This window comes from Macrotis lagotis, chromosome 1, assembly GCF_037893015.1.
Source record: "Macrotis lagotis isolate mMagLag1 chromosome 1, bilby.v1.9.chrom.fasta, whole genome shotgun sequence".
Classification (NCBI taxonomy): Eukaryota; Metazoa; Chordata; class Mammalia; order Peramelemorphia; family Peramelidae; genus Macrotis; species Macrotis lagotis.
This window is the reverse complement of record NC_133658.1, coordinates 391,865,774-391,893,360: the sequence shown is the minus strand read 5'-3', so window position 1 is coordinate 391,893,360 and position 27,587 is coordinate 391,865,774. Positions and strand designations below refer to the sequence as shown.

Below are 27,587 nucleotides of genomic sequence, written 5' to 3'. Positions count from 1 at the left end.
TACCTGAGTTCAAATACAATCTCAGACACTTAATAATTACCTAGCAGTGTGGCCTTGGGCAAGCCACTTAACCCCATTTGCCTTGCAAAAAACATAAAAAAATAAAAAAAAATAAAAAAATAAAATGAAAATAATAGCACCTACGTTACAGAGTTGTTATGAGGATAAAAGGAGACAATATTGCTAAACCTTAAAGTACTATGTGAACACCAATTTTAATATTGCTATTCTTGCACTAAAAGGGTTACTTTGTCCAACATGAACCTTTTTTTCACAATAGAAGAATACACTGACAAAAATTACTCTTTAATCATATTCATTTTTTTCTTTTATTTGGGGTAATTAAAATGCTCCCTTGAGCATAAATATTCACGGTGGCTGATCAACTGGGTACCCATATATCTAAAGAACCTAACAGGTGGTGAACCTTCATTTAAGATTCTAAAGAAAAAGGAAGGCTCAGTAGCTAACTAATTTCAATTAATCAAGAAACAAATATTTATTTATCAAGAGCTTGGAACTTAAGTACATAAAATTATATTTAAAGAACATAGGAGAGATATCTCTAAAGGTCACAGATACAAATTATTTCAGGAATTTTCTTAAGTATGAGAGAGAGTAATGTATGATTTTGAAGGCTTCAAAGAGCAAGCAGAGATTTTTTTAAATTTTATTTTATCCTAAAAGCAATGGGATTTTTGCATAAAGCAGAACCACATGTCAAATTTATGCTTTAAAAATATCAGTTTTGCTATTATGGATGATGAGCTGGAAAGGGAAGAAATTGAGTACATGGAGAACAATTAGATGGCTATCACAGCAATCCATTTGAGAGGAGAGGACCTTGAGGAGAAGATATAACTAGGGTGGTATATAAATAGAAGAGGATAGATATGAGAGATGATGAAGAGATTGAATCAACAAGACTTGACATTGAATTAGATAATGGGTGATAGAATGAATCGTAGGGGTGTGAGTTAAGGATGACTCCTAGGTTTCAAATCTGTTGACTTATTGAATGGTGGTACCCTCAATAGAATTAAAGAAATTAGGAGGAGGGGTACATTCAGGAGTAAAGATTTTTTAATTAATTTATTCAGTAAAACAACTTTTCCATTGACCAAATTATACTGAAATATTCAGTCTTTTTGCCAACTGCTGGCCTTGGGGGAAAAAATGGTTGAAGGATCATTTATCATTTCACTTAAACAACATGTGCAAGCACAATGGATCCCTTTGAGTTTGGTCAGGTTTCAAAGATGACAAAGTAATTCACTGTAATCTGAGCCATCACCAGTCTTCTCAACTTTTGTCCTGCCACTAGACTTCAATGACCAAGAGAATGAGGCTGATGACTTTGTACAGTTCTGCCTCATTTAAATCCTTCATGAAAGTCAAGACATCGTTTGAAAAATGAAGGATGCTCTCATCACATTCAACTTAGATCAATGTATACCATGGAAACAATGTAAAGACTTATAAACAGCCTTCTGTGGGCAGTGGGAGAGGGAAGCGAGATTAGAGGAAAAATAGTAAAATTCTAAATAAATAAATAAATAAATAAAATTTTAAAAAAGGAAATGAAGGATAAATACTAAAAACAACAACAAACAACACTAGTATGGTGGTGGGATGTTAAAATTTTATTTAACTGACCATGACTATTTTTGACTACAATAATGTTTACTAAATTAAAAAGGATATATTGAAGATTTAAAAATATATTATAAGACAAATATATTTTTCTTCATGTGCTATATTTTTCCAATTCCATCACTATAATATTAGTCTAAACTCTTATCATCTTATACCATAAATATTATAACATCTTCATGGATGTGCTATACTCTGATATATCATATGTGCTATTATCAAACTCCAGAAATTACCATTATCACCATCACACTCTTTATCAAAAACTTTTAAGGCTCTCTATTGCTGATAAGGTCAAATTCAAACATTAACATTTTAAAAATCTTCAAAATTTGGTTTGCCTCTACCTTTCTAACTTTATCTCCTAGTAAAACTCTCTAAATATTCCATTAAATAAAACTTCTCTATTCACTGTCCTGCAAAATATGCCTAGTGAACTCAGATCTCTTTGTCTTTATTTACTTCATTTCCACCACATGGAATAAGCTCTCTACTCTTCTTCAGCTACATGTAATTCCTAGTCATATGTCAAAGCCTTCTCCTCTTCCCTGATCACTGTAGTATCACAGTTAACACATCTCTTTTGAAATAAATAGCTTATATTGTCTGTTTTATTCTTTTGATATTTATTACATATCACCTTGTATTGATTTACCTTTTTGTTAACTTTACATCATTTCCACTAAGAACCTCATCAACAGGGAATAGGGTGTAGTGATAAAGAATAGAAAATGAGAAAAGAAAGTCTTTGATTTCCCTTTTTGCAGGCTTTATCATTATCTCTACTAAGAAATTCATCAACAATTCTGGCAATACCAGAAAATAAAACAGTAAACAGCAAGTCATTTCTCTCAGTTTAGTTTACTAGCAAAATCTGAAATATGGAAAACATAAATTTTCATAAATTCAGGTTTTTCTGAAAAGGTAGTTAACCAAGAATGCCTTAAATCCTTGAATATTTCAAGGAAGAAATGGAATTAGACAGTCTTTTACTAGAAGCACATATATTATTTGCAAGTAAGAAATGACATACTAATTGAATGGAATGACTGGGATTTTAAAAGACAAATTACTTCCTCTTCTGACTAGAACAACATTCCCAACTCAATTTAATTTACAGAAAAGAGTTTCTTATTAGTAGAAATGAAATGAGTCAGCAACAGGAAACATTTGAAAAAATGACCTGCAAACAAAATAAAATTTGTTTTCTACTTGACAGGTTTCAGTAAGAAGTTGTTCTGGGTTTAGGAGCTTGTTTTTGTTTTATTTTATTTTATGCATGTGTGTATTCTTAAGGCAACTGTTAATTACATAATAAACCAGTTCAATGACTAATGGAAATTCAGCAATTTTTTAAAAAAATATATTCCAATTTCCAGATTACAGAATGCAAAGAGATAGATGGCCTACAGGGAGGCCAGTTCTCCAAGTAAAAGAGGAAAGAAATATCTGACATTTTCTTTTTTGTTAGTGGTAGGGTTTTTTTGCGGGGTGGGGGGACTTCCCTAATAAACCAGTTCAATGACTAATGGAAATTCAGCAATTTTTTTAAAAATTATATTCCAATTTCCAGGTTACAGAATGCAAAGAGATAGATAGCCTACAGGGAGGCCAGTTCTCCAAGTGAAAGAGGAAAGAAATATCTGCCATTTTCTTTTTTGCTGGTGGTAGGGTTTTTTTTGGGGGGGGGGACTTCCCCTGCCAAGGGGGAATTCCCCTCTGTTAAGTCAAAAGATGGAAAATTGTAGCATCCATGCAATACCAAAAGTCCTCATTTTTTCAAACTCTTCTAGTGTAGATAGTTTCTTCTCTTAAATCCCCCAAAACAGAAAGTGGATATTTGTATTCTAATCCAAGGATTAGCACTAATTTGTTGTATGAAGTTGGACAAGTCATTTAACTTCTTTGTATTTTCTTATGTATCAAATGAAGATAATACCCAACAAATCTTTTTTTTCTGAGAAGGATCAAATGAGATAATATCTATGAAAGCATATTGACTAAAAAGGACAGTATTATAAGTGGAGAAAGTACTAGACTGGAAGTTAGGAAAAATGAATCCTAATCTTGATCCTGTCACAGGTTCTATGTGATTTAGTGAAAGTTATCGTCTGAGTCACTTTTTACTTATACATTCAAAATATGAGTTTCCAACTAAATGACCTTATATGCATCCCTCTCACTGCAAAATTATATGATTCTATGATTTCACATCTAAAAATCAAGCAATCAATAAAGTTGCCTCATTTTGTATTCTGTGGCCTATGTTAGGCAATAGGATACAGAGAAAAAATGAAAATCTCTAACCTCAGGTAGTTTATTTTCTATTGAGGGAAATTCCATATACATATATAAGTATTGCTGTGAAATACTGTCTGAGGAGGACTTTCTTTTTCCCAAACCAAAAGATGGTTCTCCCAAGTCATATCTTTCTCTTTCCAGTAGAGTCAGCTCAGAATATTATCTTTCCTTTGGTTACTATTCCCCAACCGTTATCCCCAAGGCTAAATTTTGTCCATGGTATTTTCATTTAAAGGGACTCAGTTTTGCTGTAAACAAAGAAAAGGACTCATAGTTTTAGACTAGGGACACATTGACCCAAATCCATGTAGATTTCTTTCTTTTCTATTTCTTAAGATCTTAATGATATGGATTGTTAATTAGAATTATTACCATAAAATTTTATTATGCAAGCATAGCTAACCAATATTTCAATTATGGAAACCACTAACTTTTGGTCAGAGATAAAACTTTGTTTAAATTCTATGCATTAAAGATGGTTGTTGGTATTCCCCAATTTTTACATTATTCCTTCAATTAAACATTTATGCATTTCAAAAGCAATTAAGATATATGTTATCTTTATCTAAAGAAAGGTAAGTTTGAAGTACTATTTAAACCAGGCAAATAAGAAACCTAAAAGGAACAGAAAACTCTGTATCTAGATATCCATCTTTTCCAAAGGAAAGGAAAGGTGTTCAAATGGAAAAGAAGAAGGTAGAATCTCATTAGCTGCTTGGATTCTTAATCAGAAGAAAATTCACCAATTATAAAATATGCCTTTTACCTTGTTTAATGCCATGTTATTTGTTCCCCAGTGGATGAAAATGGGAGTTATCTACCATTGCTTGTTGCCCATCTATTTACCTTCCACACAAACTAAAGCAAAGTTTCCCTAAATTACATGCTATAGACATTGTGATTCAGTCCCTCCCTCCAGAGTTCTGGTACTAATTTTCACAATATAAAAGTGAGCAAGCAAGAAAGTCAGTTTTACTTGAAGTGAAGGGAAATGACATAATATGCCTGGGAAAGAAGCTTAGAGTCAAATACTGAAAAATTTTAAATATCAGACAGAGTAGTTTGTATTTGATCATAGTAGTAATAGGAAATCAATAGCTTGTTGAATTGGAGGATTGCCATAGTGAAATCTGTATGTTAGGAATATAACTTTGGCAGCTATATGGCAGATGGATGGAAAGGAGAAAGACTGAACTGGGAGAACAATTAAGAAACTTCCAGGTGAGAGGTGTTAAGATCCTGAACTAGGGCATGTTTGATTAATGGTTTTAGTTCAGATGCAAACACAGACACACTCCAGAAGGGAAAACCATGAAGTAGTTTATTAATAATTATTACAACAAAGGTGAAGTCACAGAAAGCTTCCAACAACAATAACTAATGATTCCTAAGGGGATTATAAATATAAAAGTTATAATTGAGATAATGGAAGATAAAAGAGATTGAAAGTTTTTGCCCATCAATCAATCAAATAAGAGACCAGGGGAACTCTGACTCATGAAACATCAGGCTGGGGAACCCTAAATTTCAGACCCTTTCACAGATTCGATCAGAAGTATCCCAGGCAGAGCATCCTCTCCCTAGGTGAGATTCCAAAGGGAGACTTGTGTAATTATAGGATTCTGAACAAAGAAGGCATGGTGTCATGGATCTATATGACTCTGGGCCCAGAAGATCCATCCTAAAACTGGCCAAGTTTCAGGATTAATGTCCATGCTCCAGGTAATTAAGGAAAAAAAGGACACAAGTGGGGGGCTCTTCCAGGACTGGTCAAGTTCCCAGTAAACACTCTCCTCCTTATTGGGGATTAGCTAGGTTCCCAATTATACCGATGTTTTACTACAAGGTCACCATAAATTGTTTTGCTATTTTTATTCCAGTCATACTAGAGACATGGAAGAGTTTCATTGATTAATCATTCATTCAGCCATAAGATCTGACATGTTCGTAGCATAGGCTGTAAATACTTTTGGGGTAAAATCATTATATATCTTTTTCATTTTTCAAAGCTTATAACCATTACATACACATAACAGAATTAAAATGATGACAAAGATTTACAAAGGATTAGCTAATACTGAAAAGTATTTTTGAGTAGAAGGAGATCTAAATAGGAAATCATAGTAATGATGATTAATATCAGATATCACTAAGTGAGATAATACTAATAATTTACCAGCAGCTATGTGTGTATTTGTATTCGATGTTTATTGAGTGCTCTCTGGTTATTTTCTAATAGTTGCCATATTTTATCATATGATTTAAGAATAGTGATTAAGATTTTCAAGGTACATTAGGTAGAGGTAGAAGTTTGGGTACCCAGGTTAAACTAACGTCATCCACAATGTCAGGGAAAAGTAAAAATCAATCATCTTGCCAGTGGAGAAAACTCACATTACTTGAACAACTAGCCAAGGGAGCCACTTGCCCCACAGATTTCAACAGCTTGATTGCTTGATGCTATACAAATACACTGAACACACACTTCATTTAACATAGAGAAATTAGATTCAGGATATAAAGTTAAGTCATACACATTAGAGGAATGGTTCCATAAGCAGGGCTCCACCTACAATAAGCAGCCATTCCACCTACAAGTCCATTATTACATGTCTTACAATCATCTAAAACATGAGTAAAACTATGAGTCTATATATTGTCCTATAATATGGGGCAGAGCAAAGTAAGAATACAAAACCAATGGCATAACATGGAAATGACACATTATTGTACCAGATTTTGCTTTATAATGAATTAATATGCCATGACATGAATTTCTAGTGCATATACGGTTTTCTGCATGTACAGAAACCCAATGATCTTTTGATGTGTATGCTGAGAAGGTAATTTGCCACAATTGTATACTTCCCTGTGACCATAATCGTTGGGTTTTCCTTTTGTACAAGGCTATAGATTTCCCACAGTGAACATTGGGCCTGATTAAACAATGTAGATATGTTAGTATTAATATGTAAGCTGACCAAAGTGGAAACATTAAACAATTTAAAGAATTACTCTTGGTACTCTTAAGATTCATTGGTGAGCTTACAAAAAAAAAAACCTAAAAAAAAATAAAGGGGGGGGCAGCTAGGTGGCATAGTGGATAAAGCACTGGCCTTGGAGTCAGGAGTACCTGGGTTCAAATCCAGTCTCAGACACTTAATAATTACCTAGCTGTGTGGCCTTGGGCAAGCCACTTAACCCTGTTTGCCTTACAAAAAAACCCCCTAAAAATAAAAAGATTCATTTGTGAGGTAGGATCATCATGGGCAGCCATTGAGCATTTATAGTCAAGACCTGAGCAACATCTTGGCCAATACTTCACAGTCTGCTAGCCAGAGTCTCTGAAACTCGTTCCACCTCCACCAAGAAGGATGTCATACCAAGCTCTTTTCCTTCAGTTGGTGTTACATTGTTTAAGAAGTGGAAAACTAATGTTGTAATGTAATATATACTTCTGATAATTTGGAGGCACATTACCACTCTTAGGTATCCTCACAATAGGTGACTATACTGGTGAGCTTGGCAGCAGCATAATTCCTAAAGTGTTCTCCCCACCAAGTCCTATTGGTTACTGCTGTACTATTGGTGCAAAATATGGACATAATATCTTTGGCACAAATCAACATGAAATCAGTTCCATTAGTATCATGGTCATTCACACTACTGTCCCTTAAGGAAAAAAACAGTTGTCTTGATCATTAGACTTGAAGTGATTATAGAGTAATTGTACAGACAACAGGTGATATTAGCATTGATTTGTACAAAAAGGGTAAAGTTTGGCCCGGTTCCCCAGAGAAAATGTCTGTTACTGGTACTAGATGCTCTGCTGCAATAATTTGTATGAGAGTACAGCCTCTGGGCCCAAAATTGTAGTTCTGCTGGGAAGGTGATATTCACTATTGGGCATGGCGTATTTGCAGGACAGGTATAGTTGTCTCATGTTCATGGTCTAGTTGAAATCCTCCAGGCTAGACTTCTATAACCTCTCTGTTAACTGACTATCTGGGGTCCATGCTTGAAATATTGTTATCATCAGTCACAGCCCTCATGTAAAAAGACATGGTTAGTAGGATAACATACAAATCATCTAACAAATCAATACTGTATTTTTTTCTCTCAGCCACAATTTCTGCCTATAAGTTTATGTTTACTTTTAACCCATACTTTAGATTCCATTTTCATATTAATAGAACCAAACCCTCCTCCTCTGGTATTAGAAGATTCTGGCTTTTCTACTTTGACCCATTCTGAATTTAAGCAGGAAATAATGTCTAGTTGGGTAATTCATTTTCCTCAATTGTATGATAGGGTTCAAAGTCCAAATTCTGTAAAAACCACCTGAATATCACCAACATAGTAAGAGTCAATTATACCTCCCAATATATATATTCCCAAGGCTGCTGAGCTAGAGTGAGGCAGAATCTGTCTATAATATTCTGGGGGAATCTTTATGCCTACTCCAGTATTACAAATTTTGATACATTGGAGGTCAATCCACAGATCTTCCAAAGTATATAAATCATAGTCCACTGCTCTGTTGGTTCCACGATAGGGCCTCTGAGCATGGGGATCTAAAGCTGACCACTGTATTGACTGAGTAGCAGTAGCTTGTACTCAAATTTGCATATTTGGGGTCTTCATTCTAGACAAAGGAATTCCTCCCCCCCCCCCAGTGATCTGTTGTTTAGCTATTGCAGTACCTCAAATAAATTATCGTTCCAATTACTATAAGAATTGTTACCTAACTTTTTCAATTTTTTCCTTTAACAAACCATTCTTTCAATCAATCCTACAGATTGTGGATAATAAAGGGTATGAGCTATCCATTCTGTATTATAGTATAAATCTCTTACTTTACCTTTGACATGTGATCCATTTTCACTTTGTATTTGAAAAGGAGGTTCATAATATGAAGAAATGATATATAAAGTTCTACAGGTATTATATTGGGTGATCTGTTTGTATGGACAAACAATCAAAACTCCTGAGCAGGTATTTATACAAGTGCCTACGTATTGACACCCCTTACTAATAGGGAGAGGTCCAATATACTCAATTTGATAAATTTGAACTGGCATTGTCCCTCTTCCCAGTTCTCCCACAATGGTTCAGGACCTGTTTTTCTTTAAATAACTTACATAATTCACATTTAACAGTAACTTGTCTTATTAGGGAGATGGGCAATGGGACTCCTCTATCCAGTGCCCACCTTTGTGTAGCTTGGGGGCCTAAATGTCCAGTTGTGATGTGAATCCAATGTGCTAAGGCTATTTCATCATCACTTATTCGAACAGTATCTTCCTTTTGTGCATTAGCAATTTTGGCCAAGCCATCCACATGTGCATCCACATTCCTTGGTTTTTCCCTGATGCCCAGGCATCTATATGGAAAACTGAAGCATTACTATTTTGTACAATATACCATATAGCTATCATATTTGTTTTCCCCAGATTTCCCTTCCATGAATTTCCCAGTTTTTTGAATGCCAAATTGGCATCCAAATAGTGAGGCCATTAGCTATGGCCCAGGAATCCATAAAAATATGATATTGTCCCTCTTCTCCTGTCTCAATGCTTGGTAATAGACATCAGTTCTGCCCACTGCCTGCTGCCTCCCTTGCCTGGTCTTTGTCAAGTGGATTATACACTCCAGCCTTCTAATGCCTAATTTGTCCTAAATATTTAGCAATCATCCATGAACCAAGTGTGTTTCTTTTGTTCAGGATCCAAGGAATCAAATCCTTGATTCCACTGGACTGGTGAAACAGCTTTCTGAGGGGGAGAGGTCAGTGGAGACTGCCCTGGGGTTAATTCGGACACTTTCCCATGCAGGGTAGAGATACCAGATTTTCCTGGTTTAGCTCTGTTCTGCATGTACCATTGCCATTCAATTATACTGGACTCCTCTGCATGTCCCATCTTGTGAGAGGCCAGAGTCTACATTATCTAATTTATAACAGGGATTTGGGGTCTGAACAGGATGATTTAAAGTGAGCTGTTCAGTTTCTACTAACACCCAATACTCAGCCAGCAATTATTGTTCAAAAGGAGTATAGTTCTCCTCCACTGAAGGGAATTTTCTAGACCAGAATCCTAATGACACTTTTTCCCCCCTGTGGCTTTTGCCATAGGCTCCATCTAGCATATCCACCCTGAGCAGATTAACTGTACTTCTACAGGGCCATCCTGCATTGACCATAAATCCAAAGCAGTTTGGATGGCAGCCTTGGCCTCCTAACAAGCTTTATTCTTTTCTTCTCCCCAGGAGAATTCATACTTTTTCCTAGTGATTTTGTATAGGGGACTCAAAATTTGACCTAAATGTGGAATATGAGTCCTCCAGTACCCAAACAATCCATTGAATATTTGGACTTCTTTTTGCTGGAAGGTTTAACAAAATCCAAAATCTTTTGCTTTTCCTTGGGTAAAATTTCTCTGTGACCTTTGTTCCATAGAATACCTAGAAATTTTACATATTGTGAAGGCCCTAGTATCTTAATGGAATTTATAGGGGCAGCTAGGTGGCACAGTAGATAAAGCACCAGCCCTGGAGTCAGGAGTACCTGGGTTCAAATCCGGTCTCAGACACTTAATAATTACCTAGCTGTGTGGCCTTGGGCAAGCCGCTTAGCCCCATTTGCCTTGCCAAAAAAAAAACTAAAAAAAAAATTATTTCCCAGAATTTCATCCCATAAGTTCTAGCAATTTCTGTAGTGCTTGCTCTACATGCTTTTGTTCTGTTCCCTGTATGATAATTTCATTAATATACTGTGTTAATTGAATTATTTGTAAACTTCATTTCATCCAAATGTTCTGCCACTACTTGGTTGACAGTGAGACTGTGCAAATATCCCTGTGGCAGCCTAGTAAAAAGAATACATTAGCCAAATCTATAACTGCAGGCCACTGACCCACATAGGTCTGTTTCTTTTCTATTATGGTAATAGTGCCTGGAACAGCAGCAAATAAAGTTGGTGTGACTTTATTTAATTGTCTATAGTCCACTTTCATTCTCCAGGTACCATCAGACTTCTTAACTGGCCACACTGGTTATTCCATTCTGTGGTGCTGGGAATTAAAACTCCTGCTTCTACATACTCTTTAATAGTAACAATGATTTCCTCTTGCCTCCAGGTATCCTATATTGTCTCATGTTAGATGGTTGGGGTATGATAACGGGGTCGGGGTGGGGGCATATGAACTTTACCTACTAGTACTGCTTTCACATCAATTTTCCTAACTGCAAACTAGTATTTTCCTTCAGGCAAATATAGAGTCATCCCCCACAATAAATCTATACCAATTATACCCTCAGAGCAATGACTACAGAATACTCTCTTTAAGTTCATTACTCATCTCATCTGCTTGGTAGGTATTTCTTTTCCACCCAAGCCAGTAATAGTAATAAGGGTTCCTTTCTTATATCTGGTGGGATTTCCAGATAACAGAGAGGCCTCTGCCCTGGCATCAATCAAAGTCCTAGTAGTAGTGCTTGAGCCATTTTTCCAATATAAAACAAGTCCAATAGGAGGTCTATGATCATATCTCCTTACTTCCTGAATTTGCACTGAGTCTTGGCCAGCATCCTAGACTCCCTTAAAATGTTCCAAAGATGGGTATAGAGAAAGGGGAGCAGAAGGAGTAGAGAAAGTCACTTTCACTACTCTATTTTTTCTATCTCCTCCACTTTGTTCCTTATACATTCTATTTAGATCCTGCATAGGCACCCCATCAATTTTGTCCTTGCTTACCCCAGTCTTTAAAAGAGCAGTAAACAGATCTCTCCTAGACATCTTATTATTATTACCATTGCCATTCTGGGAGCCACTTTTTGTTTGCAGGCTGTTTCTATTCCAATTAGACTTTCTAACCACAGCTTCCCATTCTCCCAGATCACTTAATTGGGATATCTTATCTAAAACTTCAGCCAGAGGTTTTCCTCTCTCACTTAAAAGCAAAATCATAATTAATATTTGTAGGCAGAAGGAGCAGTTTTCACCAAGGTATTTCTATGAGGAATTCCTACTAGAGCTAGATGGTATAAATCAGTTTCTTCTATCATAATCTTCCTTCAGTTTTTCTATTCCATCCTTAAATGGGCAGTTCCCTCTAGGCCACATTGAGTTGGTTGGATATTGTTTTGTACATCCTTCTGCAACTAGGATCAATAAATTAGTGTGTGGGGGAGGTGGGGTAAGGGTCATGCCATGTTCTTTATAGCTTGCTGTACAAATGCACTACTACTAACTCCAATAAATAGCCCTTTGAATCTAACCATATTCTACCTGCCCCACTATCATTTATCCTTACCACCCATGAGATCAGGGGCTCTCCAGGTCTTTGTGTAAATGTACTATTTATATCAGTAATTTCTTGATGAGTAAAATCCTTAGTAACTTCCATAAACACCTGATTTCCTCCCTGTAGCTATTTACTTTTCTAGTAATTGAAAGAATTATTGGAAAATCTGAAAACCATGATCAAAAAAAAGATTTCAAAATTGTCAAGAAAAAACTGCTCTGATATTCTAGAACCAGAGGGTAAAATAAAAATTGAAAGAATCCACCAATCACCTCCAGAAACAGATACCCAAATAAAATTCATAGAGTTTCCAGGTCAAGTAGAAAATATTAAAAGAAGTCAAAAAGAAACAATTCAAATACTGAACAGCCACAGTCAAGATAACTCAAGGTTAAGCAGTTTCTATATTAAAGGAATGGGAGACCTGGAATATGATATTTCAGAGGGCAAAAGAGTAAAATTACAACCAAGAATCACCCAGCCAAAATTGAGTTCAGGAGGAAAAATTAATATTTAATGAAATAGGAGATTTTCAAGCATTCTTTTTTTTTTAAGTTTTTGCAAGGCAATGAGGTTAAGTGGCTTGCCCAAGGCCACACAGCTATGTAATTATTAAGTGAGGTTGGATTTGAACTCAGGTACTCCTGACTCCAAGGCCAGTGCTCTATCCACTGTGCCACTTAGCCGCCCCCAACTTTCAAACATTTTTGACGAAAAGAACAGTGCTGAAGAGAAAATTTGACTTTCAAATATAAGATTAAAAGAAGCATAAAAAGATAAGCAGGAAAGAAAAACCATAAGGAATTTGGTAAGGTTAAACTGTTTATATTCCCACATGGGGAAATGATACCTGTAATTCCCCAAAACTTCTCATTTTTAGGGCAGTTAAAAGGAGTAGACACAGACAGAAAACACATGTGTAGGTTGAACATGATGGAATGGTTTTTTTTTTCAAAAACTTAAAGGGTTAGTAAGAAGAAAACCCTTGGAGAAAGTGAAAGGGAGAAGTAGAATGGGGTAAATTATCTGGCACAGAGACCTGAAAGAGATATTACACAGGTATTTCTCCTGAAGTCATTGGACAGTAAAAATCATATCAACTGTTTCTCAACCCTTTCTGAAACCATACTGGCTCTTAGGTAAATGACCATTTTCCAGGTAAAGGATCAGACTATTCAGAAGGACACCAGTAAGAATCTTACCAAGAAAGAGACTACCTCCCCCCCACCATGATTGTCACAGGACAATCTAATCTCGTTATCTTTATATAAGGATGGACAAAGGAGGAATTCTTGAACTCCTGAGGAATAATCTCCTCTTGCCATATAACCTGGGAAATTGCAGTCAGTTTTTATATGAGCAATGGACCCCTCCACCTTGTAAATCAGTTGAAATAGAATCAGCATCAGGGGCTTAATGAAAGGAGCTTAATGGAATTCAAAACTTCTTCAGTTCGAACTTCAGCTAGGGAGGAATTGACTTTAAGATAAAAACAGCCAGTGGTTTCAGCATTGATTGAGAATGGTCTGTTGAAAACACTATGGAAGTATTCAGCCCAACTCTCTAGGATCATGTCCTTATCACTAATAAATATGACTATTATCATTGAGGAGTTGAGATGCACCATAGGGTTTTGGCCCATAAATAGCCTTCAGGGTATCAGAGAAGTGCTGTGAATTATTAATATCAGCATAAAACTGAATTCCATCTGCCTTCTTCCTGAGCCAACAATCCTGCATCTAAGTTTCACATGTACTTTACTTTTGATGCATTTAAATTCTGTTTTCATAGAGATGGATGAACCATCCTGGTTGATAACCCCCCTGTGGAGTTCTTGCTTTTCTTATAGCAGATTCTGAATTTTTCTCATCATTTTTTTGTAAAACCAGTCTTTGATGTTTGTGAGTGCTCTGCCCTAGATGAGAAAATGCAATGCTGCACACCAAGTCTCCAGTGAGAAGATAACCCTATGATCTGGGCTATCTGTGTGCCGGGTTGAGATTACAGTTCACAGTGTATCCACATCTGTTGTTTCATCATTTGCCTGTCAGCACAGGACTTTGAGATAGGAAAAATGCTAAGTGATGTCTTTTGATTTGTGTGTGAATTAGATTTAAGTGAGACAGAGTTGTGTAAAGTTGTCTATCTCATTCTCTCTTCCAGCATCATCACAGTCCAGAGGTAAGATAGAGTCAAGATAACTGGCGATGGCTTGGGATGCAGTGGATGACCTTGATGACATGGATGTCTGACCAAGTTCTAAGCACTCCACAGGACCTGCTTTGGTTGCCTTAATGGCCATCAGAAAAAATTCTTTTCATCTGTCCATTCTATCAAGGGAAGTCTTCATATGCTTGGATACTCACCCCCCAACTCACCGATGGGTTTGAGCTCTGTTGGTTACTCTCAACCTGGTTTAGTCCATCTGAAACGATTTATCAGGGTATAGTCCTATGCATGCTACAGCTTTTTGGAATCATAGGTGAGAGGTGGATCAGGTGGATAGCAGCTTTGAAAAGACCTTGACAGCCTGCACATCAGAGATACTAGTCTTCCCTGACCACACCCTACACCCTATACTACAAATATAAGGCAGTGAAAGTGTCAAATGAGTGGTAAAAGTTCTAGAACCACTGTGACTGGATATTTAGAAAAATGGAATATGTGTCTGACAAAGGATACTAGTTGCTCAGAGCCTAATTAAAACTATAGGGCATTCCAAAATTCTAAGCATGGATTCCAAAGAAATGAGAGTTTGGGAAGTGTCTTTAGGACATCATGTACAGCTTTTCACCCCAAGAAGATCCTGAAGAGAAGAGTTTCTGCATCAATCTGTCAATAAGCATTTTCTTCTTTTTTTTGAAAAACAAACATTATATGGGATGATTTCTGGGATGAGAAGGAAATACTGGGAGAAATGTTGATAATGAAAAACAAAAGCTATCAAAAATTTATTTTAAAAATATGTCTTCTTTTGAGATCTGGATTATATAAAAAAATTCAGAATCTAGAGATTCTGGGGACCAAATATAGGAAAAAAAGAATTTTTTAAAAAAAACTCACAGAACTATTAAAGTTTATGTTGGTGGGGAAAGGTATGGATGGGAAAAAGCCTCGGGCTAGAAGTCAAGGAATCTGACTTCTAGTCTGTCCAAGTTCTGCAGCTGGTTACCTAGCTGTGTATTTATGTACATCTTCCCAGATCTCAGTATCTTCATCTAGAAGATAGGGACATTGGACAAATAATCTCTTAGGTTCCTTTCAGATACAAAATCCTATGATAAACTTTGGTAACAGAGAAAAACTTCATTCTACTCTGCAAAAGAAACAGAAGGAAAGGGGGAGGTATAAATTTCTGTCTATTTACAATCTGGCTTATCCTTTATAAGTTGCTCAAGAAGTATACTGCTCTGATCATATTAGACCCCTGTTTAAAAAGAAAAATTGAGAGTGATTCCCCATTGCCTATCAAATAATGAATGAATGAATGAATGAATGAACGAATGAAAGAAAAGGAAAGTGCTTATTTTATACAGGAGAGTCCTTACTATCATGTAACTCAGATTCTATTTGAGAGAAACAGCTCATAAAGAATTTTTCAGTCACAAGTCATATCTAAAATAACTGGAACAAAAACAATAACAAAGTAGTAAATAACATCCTGTTCTGGTAATTAAGCCTTTCACAAACTGAAGAGCACTGGTACAGTGGAAGCAATATATTTAAAGTCAGCTTGAAGACCTGGATAGAAATTGGCTCTTTTACCTGTTAATTAGTCAGTCAGTGAACATTTATTTAATACATACTATGCACTGCAGTCCCTGCCTTCAAGGAGCTCACAATCTAATAGGGAAGACAAATATGTACAAAACAAGCTATAATTCAGGATCAACATGAAATAATTAAGAGAAGGAAAGGCTTCCTTAAAGTCCCAACTAAAATCTCATCTTTTATAGTGAGCTTTTCCCAACCCCTCTTAAATCAAATATCTTTCCTTTTCTAAATTATTTCCTATTTAGATAGTACATAGCTTATTTGTGCATATTTGTTTCCTTGTCTTCCCCATTTGTTGTGAGCTCCTTGAAGGCAGCGGCTGGTTTTTTGCCTCTTTTTGTATCCTCAGAGCTTAGCAGAGATACAAAGGCAGAATATTTCAGATATGGGAAACATCTCAGAGTTGAGAGATGGATTATGTTCATGGCACAGTAAGAATGCCAGTGTCAATGGATTGAAAAGTATGATGTGGGGGGGGGGGGGGCACGGCTAAGCAGCACAGTGGATAGAGCACCAGCCCTGGAGTCAGGAGTACCTGAGTTCAAATCCAATTTCAGATACCTAATAATTACCTAGCTATGTGACCTTGGGCAAGTCCCTTAACCTCATTGCCTTACTTAAAAAGTATGGGGTGGGGAGTAAGGTATCAGTAGACTGGAAAGGAAAGGGGGACTAAGTTATAAAGGACAGAGTATTTTGTATTTGATTCTAGAAGCAGTAGGAAGTCACTGGATTTTACTGAATAAGAGGTGACATGATTGAACCTGTACTTTAGCTAAATTACTTAAGTGACTGAATTTGTAGATTGGAATGAATGAGGCAGGCAGATACACCAGCAGGTTGCTGCAGTAGTCCAGTGAAGTGGTGAGGTGCTTGTACCAAAGTGATGGCTGTGTCAGGAGAAAAAGTATTGTATTGGAGAGACAATCTGTGGTAGCAGATTGGCTGAGTGGTGAGAGAAGCTGGGAGCCGAGGAAGAGACCTGGCATTTTTCCTCTATTTCTTCCTCTTTATAATCAGGAAGTTAGATTAGATGTCAATAGCTGACATTTATATAGCACTTTGAGTCTTGCAATGTATTTTAATATTTATCATCTCTTTTAATCCTCACAATAGCCATATAAGAGAAATGCTGCAGGCATTAACCCCATATTATAACTAGGTAGATGAGACTCAAGGCTTGTCAAGAATAGTATTCAAGGGTGGCTAGGTGGTACAGTGAATGGGTGGCTAGGTGGTGAAGTGAATACAGCATTGGCCCTGGAATCAGGAGTACCCCAGTTCAAATTTGACCTCAGACACTTAATAATTACCTAGCTGTGTGGCCTTGGGCAAGCCACTTAACCCCATTGTCTGGCAAAAAAAAAAAAACCTTAAAAAAAAGAATAGGATTCAAACAGGTTCTCTTCATTTCAAATTCAGATCTCTTTTCTCTATAGCATGCTGCCTCTAAGTGACTAACCCTCTAGTTGTATACTCTGAAGACATGATGTATAAGAGAACAAGAGTATAAGGGAAAGTTTGGGATTTAGTCATAAAGACTTGAGGGTGGAACCTGCCTCACACTTAGCTCTATGACTGGGCAAGTCATTGAGCTTTTCTTAAACTTGGGTTCTCCCTTTATAAAATGAGAGAATTGAACTCAATGGCCTATAAAGTCCCTTTCATCTCTAAATTTATGATCCTAATTTCCCTTCATTCCAGTTAAACCAAGGTACCCTCCATCCCCTTTTTCATCCTGCTATCTCCAAGGCTGTCTCCCATGGATAAAATGGGCTAATGTCTTCCTCCCCATCCTCATCTTTTTTACTGCTGGTTAAAGACCCTCCCTCTCTTCATTTCATCTAAGAAGTCATCCCTAACAACTCTAGCTAGAAATATTTTATCCCTCCTCAAACACCTCATTAACTCTTTGCCTGGAATCTTGCCATCTAGGAGCTTTGTCGCATTGTCAAAGCTTTTTTTTACCTCACAGCCACAATGTTGGGAAGGATGTTGTATAAGTATTATTACTTGCATCTTGGAAAATAAGGAAACTGAGTTTCTGAAAGCTAGGATCCCACAGCTAGTGTCTGAGGCACATTCAGATACAGGTCTCTTGGCTCCTTTCTGATGGGCAAGGATCATGTCCTCTCTGTGTTGCCCAGCACACCAATTCCCCAGTCTGCCCACAAGAGATACTTCAACATTTGTTAGGGCAGTTAGATGTTTCAGTGGGTAGAGCACAGACCCTAAAGTCAGGAGGACCTGAGTTCAAATCCAGTCTCAGACATTTACTAGCTGTATGATCTTGGACAAGTCATTTAACCCTGTCTCATGTCCAGGGCTATCTCCAGTTGTCCAGATTAATATCTGACCACTGGACCCAGATGGTTCCAGAGGAGAAAGTGGGACTGATGACTTAGCTCAGGCTCCCTCAAATCCAATTCATGTGCTTGACATGGCATCACTTCTCTAGTTTCTTCAAGAGTTAAGGACAAAATATCATGAAATATTTATTGAACTTGTCAATAGGCAATCATGTCAGAAGACTCATGTGAAAACCAGATTTATTACAAGAGAAATCATCAAATTTAGAGAATCCAAAGGGTTCTAAGTCTTTACAAAAGTTTACATTTTTATAATAGCAGGACAAAGAAAAGAATACCAGGAAGGGGCATGGCATGGGAGGGGGAACAGTGTAGCAAAGCTGGGGAAAAAGGAGACCACTCCCCATGGGTAGGAACAGAGGAAGACTTGACAGTCTCTGTGCTATGATGCTTTTACAATGTTGCCATGCCTCAAACTTGAGACTTCCAAAGGTCTATGGTATCCAAGTAAGGTCTAAGTAGAGCTCTTTTATCAATTTCTCACTGCTTTATTTCTAGGCCTTGGGAGTCTCAAATTCCAGCTCAAACTAGAAATCAAGACTTCAGGAGGAAAGGAAAAGAAAAGGAATCAAAAAAAGAAATAAAAATGTATAAAAACTAAAGAGGAAATGCTGAAAAACCTTATGATTAGAGTAATAGAGGTTACATTTGCCTTGAGGAAAATAGTTGTATTGTCTTCCCTTGGAAGCTACTCAGTCTGCCCACAAGCGATACCCCCACATTTGTTAGGTCTGCCCAAGACCCCCAACCTGGCCAGCCTGGCCGGTGCCGGCGTTGCCTCCCGAGGACGCGCAGGCGTCCGGCTCGGCCGCGACAACCGATCCGTCCGCTCAGGAGCTCGGTCCTTGACCCGTTCGGGCCTCCTGCCTGCTCTGGGTCCGGTGTTTCTGGAAAAATGGGTCAACTCCTAAGTACGAGTTCAGGGGACTCCTTTAATAGACCAAACAAACTTGTAAAAAGGATGAGAAACTTGGCCAAAAGGAAGCTACGACGCGCTTTCGTGAGTGAGGTTTCTGTATAAAAGAGAAGTGGCAGGAGGAAAAGTCTGGAGGCGGGAAATGGAAATCCCCTCCATAGGGCCAGCGCGAACACAGGCGGGAGACCTGGGCGTGAAGGCCAAGGGCAGAGCGAGGAGAGAGTCCTCCCGGCGGGCTAGAGGGGCCAGGTCGGGAACAGCCACTTCCGGGGCGGGGCGTTTTCCTTCCCCACGCCGGAAATGTGGGCTATAAACACTGCCATAGTAGCCTCTCGCGTCGGTTCGGCCGTTGCTCCCTCTTGCCGTAGAGTCTACGTTAGCAACAGGGGCGTCATGGCGAAGAGCAAATTCGAGTATGTACGGGATTTCGAGGCAGATGACACATGCCTAGCCCACTGCTGGGTGGTCGTGCGGCTAGACGGAAGGAACTTCCATCGGTGAGAGCTTTGCCCAGGGTCTCGCGTGGCTCGCATGCGCTTCCGGGGCGGGTCCCCGGCACCCTCCCCTTCCCTCCCCTCCCCTCCCCCCTCGTCTCTTGCCTCTTCCTTCCCGTCATGCGCTTCCCCCGTTCTCTGTTACCAGGGGAACCCCGCAGCCAATGAGCTTGCGCTAAAAAGCGTCACCCTCTCTTACCCTGAAGAGGCGGCCCAAAGCCTGGACAGGAACCTGGCCATTACTGAAGTTCAAAGAGGGGGAAGATTGAGCTCTCCTATGAAGGGAGCGCTGGCCTTGCAACTAGAAGCCTTGGGTTCCGGGGCCAGCTCTGTCGAGCACTTGCTGTGGGATCTTGGGAAAGTCACTTAAACCACTTTGAGCCATCCTCTCCTGTTTGGCATGGGGAGGTAGGGGGCCTGGTGGCGTTGGCCAACAATTCTTTGACCAGCCATCTTGGGAAGGGAAGTGAAGAGTGTTATGAAGAAAGAATTTTGCAGGTTATAAAGTACTTTATCGATAGGACCAGAAGTTGTAGATGCATCTTGGGCCTTAGAAATATCGGAAGTGAGCATGCTGCAGTCCTGAGCCCTGATGGCGAAGTACACCCCCCCACACACACCTTCCATGATGTCTTTTCTCACAGATATGCAACTAAATGATCCTCTGCATCTTCATTATTTAAAGCACAACTAGAGGATATCTGTTCAGAAGTTTTGGATGGGCGGCATATAGGAAATAGAAGATCAATTGCTCTCTGAAAGGCGAAGAAACAGAGTTTGAATGTGACTGTGCCCCTTAACTACTTTTATTTGAAGTCAATTCACTTCTAGAGAATTACTTTCTTCTCATAACTAAGGGGGTTAGAATAAATGGTTTCTAATGTTTATCTTATCAGTTAATATTTATTAAACATCCATACTTAGAGTTTTAGTTTAACTGGTTTCCACAAATTGTCCAGAAGTGCCAGAATACCTAAGGAGAAAAGGGCAAGGGAGGGATAAATGTGATATAAAACCGAAGGAAAGATAGAATCTAATTGTCAGAGCAGAAAAGGCCCTTGAGGAGACAAGTAAAGAAATATAGTACTATTATTTTATAGTCTTTAACATGATATTTAAAATGTTGCATGAATCGGTTGTTAGGTGACTTTCCCTTGGCTGCACAGCTTGAACTGTAGTCTTCCTGACTATAAACCCTAAATGCTACTCTAGCTTTGTATTACATTGTTTCTTTTATTTAATTTCCTTCATCAGAACTTACCTTTGTTTCTTCTCCTTCGCACAATGAAGTTTTGCAGAAAAACACAACTTTACAAAACCCAATGATAGCCGGGCCCTGGAATTGATGACCCAATGTGCCCAAACTGTAATGACAGAACTAGAAGATATTGTCATGGCATATGGACAAAGTGATGAATATAGCTTTGTATTCAAACGGAAAAGCAATTGGTTTAGAAGAAGAGCCAGGTAATTTCCCTTGAATCTTATGTTTCTTCCTGTAAAACTATTCCTCAAGGCAAATGTAACCTCTATTACTTTAATCATAGGTTTTCAGCATTTGCTCTTTAGTTTTTATACATTTTTATGGTATCTATTTTGATTCCTTTTCTTTTCCTTTCTTCCTGAAGTCTTGATTTCTAGTTTGAGCTGGAATTTGAGACTCCCAAGCCTAGAAATAAAGCAGTGAGAAATTGATAAAAGAGCTCTACTTAGATCTTACCTAGATACCATAGATCTTTGGAAGGGCCCGAAGTTTGAGGCATAGCAACATTGTAAAAGCATCATAGCACAGAGACTATCAAGTGTATAGACTTTAAAGCTAAAGATAGTCTTCCTTTTCAAAACACATATTTGACCTTTAAGATATTATGGTGTGGCAGGGAAGTACTAGACTATTGAGGACATTTAAGTTCTAGTCCTATCTCTTACTGATTAGCCTTATGACCTTTCTTTCAGAAATTGAAGTGTTAATCTAAAGGAGCTCTTAAGATCCCTTCCAATGGGGTAGCTAGGTGGCGCAGTGGATAGAGCACTGGCCCTGGAGTCAGGAGTACCTGAGTTCAAATCCGGCCTCAGACACTTAATAATTACTTAACTGTGGCCTTGGGCAAGCCACTTAAGCCTTGCAAAAACCTAAAAAACAAAACAAAACAAGATCCCTTCCAGTTCAGGAGTCTGTGATTTAAAACATTCTACCTTTTCTCTAATTGAACACTTACTGTAGTATGACTTCTTATCTGACATTTTAGAAGTTTTATAATTATTATCCTTCCTTCTAGTCTCTTCCCCTTTCAAAAATCCTTCCTTTACAGATTCCATATTGACATTCCTGAAGCATGGACCTGAAAATATCACTTTGTTGTTCAAATAGCTCACTGTTACTCACTGTGCCTCTGGTATCCAATTTTTCAGGCATTGAAATACCATTAAAACTTGTTACTTCCCCCTTGATCTACTTATTTCTCTTCCCATCTCAGTACCTCCTGTGCCAGGACTGCTTTCCTGGGTAGCTTCCCACAAAGTACAGCTCAATAAATGAGATCTGTATTACCAGTTGCTAGTTTCCCCCAGTTTGCTTATACTTATTTATCCTTAGTACCTATCACAGTGCTTGCTACATTTGTTGGTGGTGGTGAGTTGTAACTGATTCCCTGTGACCCATTTGGGGTTTTCTTAGCAAAGATCCTAGAGTGGTTTGCCATTTCCTTCTCCAGCTCTTTTGATAGATGAGGAAACTGAGACAGAGTTAGGTGACTTGCCCAAGGTTATATACCTAGGAAGAGTCAGAGGGTCAGATCTGAACTTAGAGCTTCTTCACTCAAGGCCCAGTGCTCTATTCACTGTACCACCTAGCTGCCCTATAACATAATAAATACTGAATGTATTTGCTTAAATTGAATTATGGTTGAGAAAAATTATATTACTACTTTGGTTTAATGGACACTATTAAGCACCCTCAAATTCAAGCAGCTGCTCTAGACATTGAGGGAGTAGGAGGTATTTTCCTTAAAATCTCTGGAAGCTATTAAAATTATTGTTACCAAATAAACTAAATTCTTTATTTACCCACAGTCTCCATGTTCCATATCTATTAATATAAAATGTTCTCTCTACCCTTTCTTTGTACTTACAAGTAAATTTATGACAAACGTGGCCTCTCAGTTTGCCTCCAGCTATGTCTTTTATTGGAAGGATTACTTTAAGGACCAGGACCTTCTGTATCCTCCAGCCTTTGATGGAAGAGTCGTGGTTTATCCTAGCAACCAGACCTTAAAGGATTACCTCAGTTGGCGACAAGCAGATTGTAAGTGTTTTTTAAAGCAATGAACTACCAAGGATATGTGCTATCTAATACAAATTGTTTTGACTTTGTTTATTTGACTAGCTTCCTAGAAACGTAGAAGAAATTCGGAATTTAAATCATATAAATGTAAATGTTCACTTTAAGGTATTCTTCAAATAGCATTAATGTGAGTGAAAAGAATAGTAATAAAAGTAACTGAAAAAAGATTTGTCCACTAATATTAACACTTGTCTTAAACATATTAGGCATTCTACAGGTGCACTGATTTTGTAAAATATATTTATATTTTAAAATATACATCCATACATACTCACAATTTACTGTCTATGAGCTTTTCTTCTGAAGTTAAAAGGTATCTTTAGGGTTGGGGGGTATGATAGAAATGTGATTCCTCTGGACTGTGAATGTTGCATATTCATTTTTAAACTTTTTTTTCCTCAGGTCACATTAATAATCTTTATAACACAGTTTTCTGGATGCTGATCCAGCGATCTAAATTAACACCAGCACAAGCTCAAGAAAGATTACAGGTATGAAAGTGTTGCTTTCTTACTCTTTGCCTATTAATTTAATTTATGAATTTTCCTGTAAAAGTTTATCTTGTATCTTTTACTACAATTGGTTTTTAATAGGTCAGAAAATTAAGAGTATTTGAGGTTAAAAAGGACCTAGGAATCATCTAATCTACTCAGTTCATTTGAAAGAATAGGAAACAGAAGCCCAGCAAGGGCCAAGATCACATAATGATAAAAACTGGGATTAGTAGCTAGGTCTCCTGGCATTTAGAAGGGTTCTCTTTTCACTGTGCAATAGATGCTTCCAAGATAATAGAGGATGCCATATTTTTTTAATTAACATTTTTCAAATGAGGTTTTTCATTGAGTTGTATGTTATTTGAAAAGACTCTTTTATAGAATGCCATTATAACAGAAGTCAATGGCATCCACATTCTGATGCATCACAAGATAATGTGGTATAGTGGAGAAGAGCTTCAACTTTGCAATCAGAGGACCTAGATTTATATCCTAGCTCTGACACTTCCTTTGGAGTCTTGGACAAGCCACTTAACCTTTGGACCTCAATTTCCTCATCTGTGAAATGAGAGAGTTGGATGAGATGGCCTCTATTAAAGTTTCTTCTGGCTCTTAATCTATGGTTTCACTATCAAGTCAACACAAAACTGATTCTAATAAAACCAATTAAAATGTGGTTAGCTTAAAAGATTCTTAAATGTAAGGATTGATAATTCTTGGCATTTGTATATACCCACAGTTCCTAGTGTAAGGTTTGACAGATAGCAGGTGTTTAATAAATGCTTGTTGATATGACAAGTGTTAGTCTTATCCCTTTCACCATTAACAAAAGTTACCCTGTTTATATTTTCATCTATCTTCAGGTCATTATTTTGGCTTGTGAAGCCACTAGTTTGATGATGGCAGATGGAGAGTTTTATGATTTTAGAAATTTTAATGGTTTGAAAACTATTCTTTAAAACAAGAATATATATATATATAGGGGTGGCTAGGTGGCGCAGTAAATAGAGCACTGGCCCTGGAGTCAGGAGTACCTAGGTTCAAATTCGGCTTCAGACACTTAATAATAATTACCTAGCTGTGTGGCCTTGGACAAGCCATTTAACCCCATTTGCCTTGCAAAAACCTAAAAGAAAAAAAATAAGAATATATTTCACACTTACAGATAGAAACCATTAAAGCATTTAAATTTTTTTTTCTCCCATCCCTTTACTGTCTTACTAACTTTTTGGTAAAGATTAGCGTAAAGAAGGATATTAAAAAAAAAAAAAAAACTTTGTGTATTTTTTAATCGTAGGGAACACTTGCTGCAGATAAAAACGAAATTTTGTTTTCTGACTATAACATCAACTATAATAATGAGCCACCAATGTACAGAAAAGGAACTGTAATCATATGGAAAAAGGTAAGATGTATGATTGCAAATGGGATGGGACAGAGTCTCAGAGCATCTCTTGTATTTTTAATAAACTGTTAGTAACTGCTTAAGACTTTCTTCTTAACTTCTAATTCTGGGCCTCTCTTTATAACTTTATAAAATGGTGTTCATAAGAAAAAAGATGCTGACCAGTTGTGTTTTATAAACTCAACCTAAATGTTAATGTCTAGAATGCCCATCTCATGCAATTTAGATCATAGAATTTTAGATCTAGAAGGAATATGAGAAATAATTTCATTTTACAGTTAAGGAAAATTAAGCCTCTGAGAAGTAAAGTAATTTGTCCCAAGACTAACCAAGCCTCTTGTCCAAATGTACATATAAATCTGCAAATCAACCAGCATGTATGTCAACAAAACATTTTTCTAAGTTTGTCGTAGGAATCAGAAGACAGATATAGGTTCAAAAACTAGCTCAGGCAGTTACTAGCTATGTGTTCTTGGATGTTAACTTTTTTGAACCTGGTTCCTCAATTGTAAAGTGAGCATGAATGATAAAGTACTTTAAAATGTAAGCTGTTAAAACTCTACTGGGGTAAAATGTAATTTTTTATTCTATCTTCTTTTAAAACCATAGACTTGAAGGTAGAACCTTTCTTCTTGCCTACTTTTTAATATTGGGCCATAGTTGGAAAGAGAGATTATGGTATCTTTCTGGTTCTTGATAGTCTCTTATAATTTAATAAACTTATTTGTAGATTAAAGAAGTAATATCAAAGGAAATCAAACTTCCTGGAGAAACAGAAGAAAAAAAAGTTGAAGTGACACGGACAAGGACTAAACCAGTTGCTTTACACTGTGATATCATTGGTGACACTTTCTGGAAGGAGCATCCTGAGATCCTTGAAGATGACAGCTGACTTGTTTTTCCTTTCTTGTGGTTATCCATGCAGGCATCGGATTCTTGCTAACTAAGCTACCTCTGATATTAGGCAGAGTTCTGTAAAATTCACATTTTATGTAAACAGCAAGAAAGATATTTTGGAGGGAGGGCAAGAGGGAGAAAGAGGTAGCACATCTTACTCTTCTGAAAGCAGGGCACCTTTTTTATACCATAGAAACACAGTTCCATTTGCAAAAACATAAATAAAATTGTATTACTATTTTTGCAAAGTAATTAGCCATATCTTGCATAATTAATATTTTTAGACTGTGGTATAAATCATTTTAAAAACTGCCACCTACTCCTAACTTAGGATACAGACTTAGGATACAGTGACCTTGAAATTCTTACTCTTCTAAATGATCTGTATGCGTGTCTCCCTGGAAATAAACATGGATTACATGTTTATGAATTATATGTTTTTGTATCTCTCAGTTATAGTTGTCTATAGCTTGACCAGCTGTATACACTCCAGTAGGTTCAATCACTAGGCAAACAGTCATTTTGTTTCTGTGGATTCTGCTATTATTTTCAGCTTTTTCTCCAGAAGTAGTATTTCAAATCTACTTTTCTAAGAAATATACATACTTCTTTGGGGAATGAGAGGTACAGAGAAGGGGGAGCATAGAGGAATGGAACAGACCAGAGTAATTCCTTGCATTTTTCAATGGACATTAAATATCTACTGTGTAAGCTTGTAGAAGCAAGGGGCTTAGACTTCGCCCAGGAAAAAGATACCAATACAGGCAGCTGTTTATTATAATAGTATTATTTATTTTAAAGTCATCCATCTTCAGTTTCTGGACAGCCTTTTTCTACTTGCAAAGGTGAAATTGGCTTAGTTGTATTTCACATGGATTTTTTTTTCTTTTAGAGCTCTGTAAATGGTTTTTGCTGTGGGATTCACACTAGTTTTGAAGGGCAGATGGATAATCTTTGTATCTATGATCAGACCACAGGGGCTTTCATTTTAGAGTGATGCTGAAAAGTCTGCATGTTGTCATTGTGAACTGTTACTTTTGAATTAGGATCTATAAATATCTCTTAGTGATGCCGGCCTGAAAAGAGGTTAGGTAGAGTAAGACCAAGCATTATCACTGTTAATATGAAGATACTAGCTTTTTTTAGAGTTGTAGCAGGGAATGAAACATAATTAGAGAACTTCAGGAGAAATAAAGATTCCCAAATCCAGGGTTTTTTGTAAAGCTTAAACCAAGAAGTAAATATGGACTCATCCTTCACTAATTGACATCCCATCTGTTCAACTTCAGTCTCTCTACCTGTTTCAACAGGAGCTTTTGTCATTTAGACATGGCTGATTTTTTGTTTTAATTTTTATGGACCTGTTGAAGGTGAAATAAAGGTTTATAGGTCTATGTGGTATGATTTTTCCATTCTTGATAAAAAAATATTGCACCAGCTTTAAAGAAAGCTAAAAATGTACAGCTAATACTGATAGTTTTTTTTTCTTAGAAAAATAACATTTTTTCAATTCCCCAGATTTGGTACCTCAACCCTTGGTCATACCTGAACTTTGGGAAAGTTATGTTATGACCAAAGCACTGTACTAGATACTGGATTTTAATTTTAATCTTGGTCCTCCAAGAGGGGGCCACTCAT

General features: G+C 37.3%; 1 protein-coding gene and 1 long non-coding RNA gene across 2 annotated transcripts in view; both read left to right on the top strand.

The window, feature by feature from the left end:
* LOC141518292 (uncharacterized) overlaps positions 1-15,455 on the top strand; it is a 38,551-nt gene extending 23,096 nt beyond the window's left edge. The window contains exon 3 of the long non-coding RNA XR_012477148.1: positions 14,421-15,455. This is a non-coding gene — a long non-coding RNA (uncharacterized LOC141518292). The remainder of the gene's footprint in view (positions 1-14,420) is intronic.
* A 3,906-nt stretch (positions 15,456-19,361) lies between these two features.
* THG1L (tRNA-histidine guanylyltransferase 1 like) lies at positions 19,362-26,382 on the top strand. The gene is given in 8 exon segments (XM_074212522.1): positions 19,362-19,454; positions 19,456-19,597; positions 19,600-19,813; positions 21,101-21,277; positions 22,945-23,114; positions 23,556-23,644; positions 24,945-25,052; positions 25,783-26,382. Coding segments are annotated over 8 exon segments (1,155 nt in total). The 3' UTR covers positions 25,945-26,382.
* Positions 26,383-27,587: the final 1,205 nt, after the last annotated feature.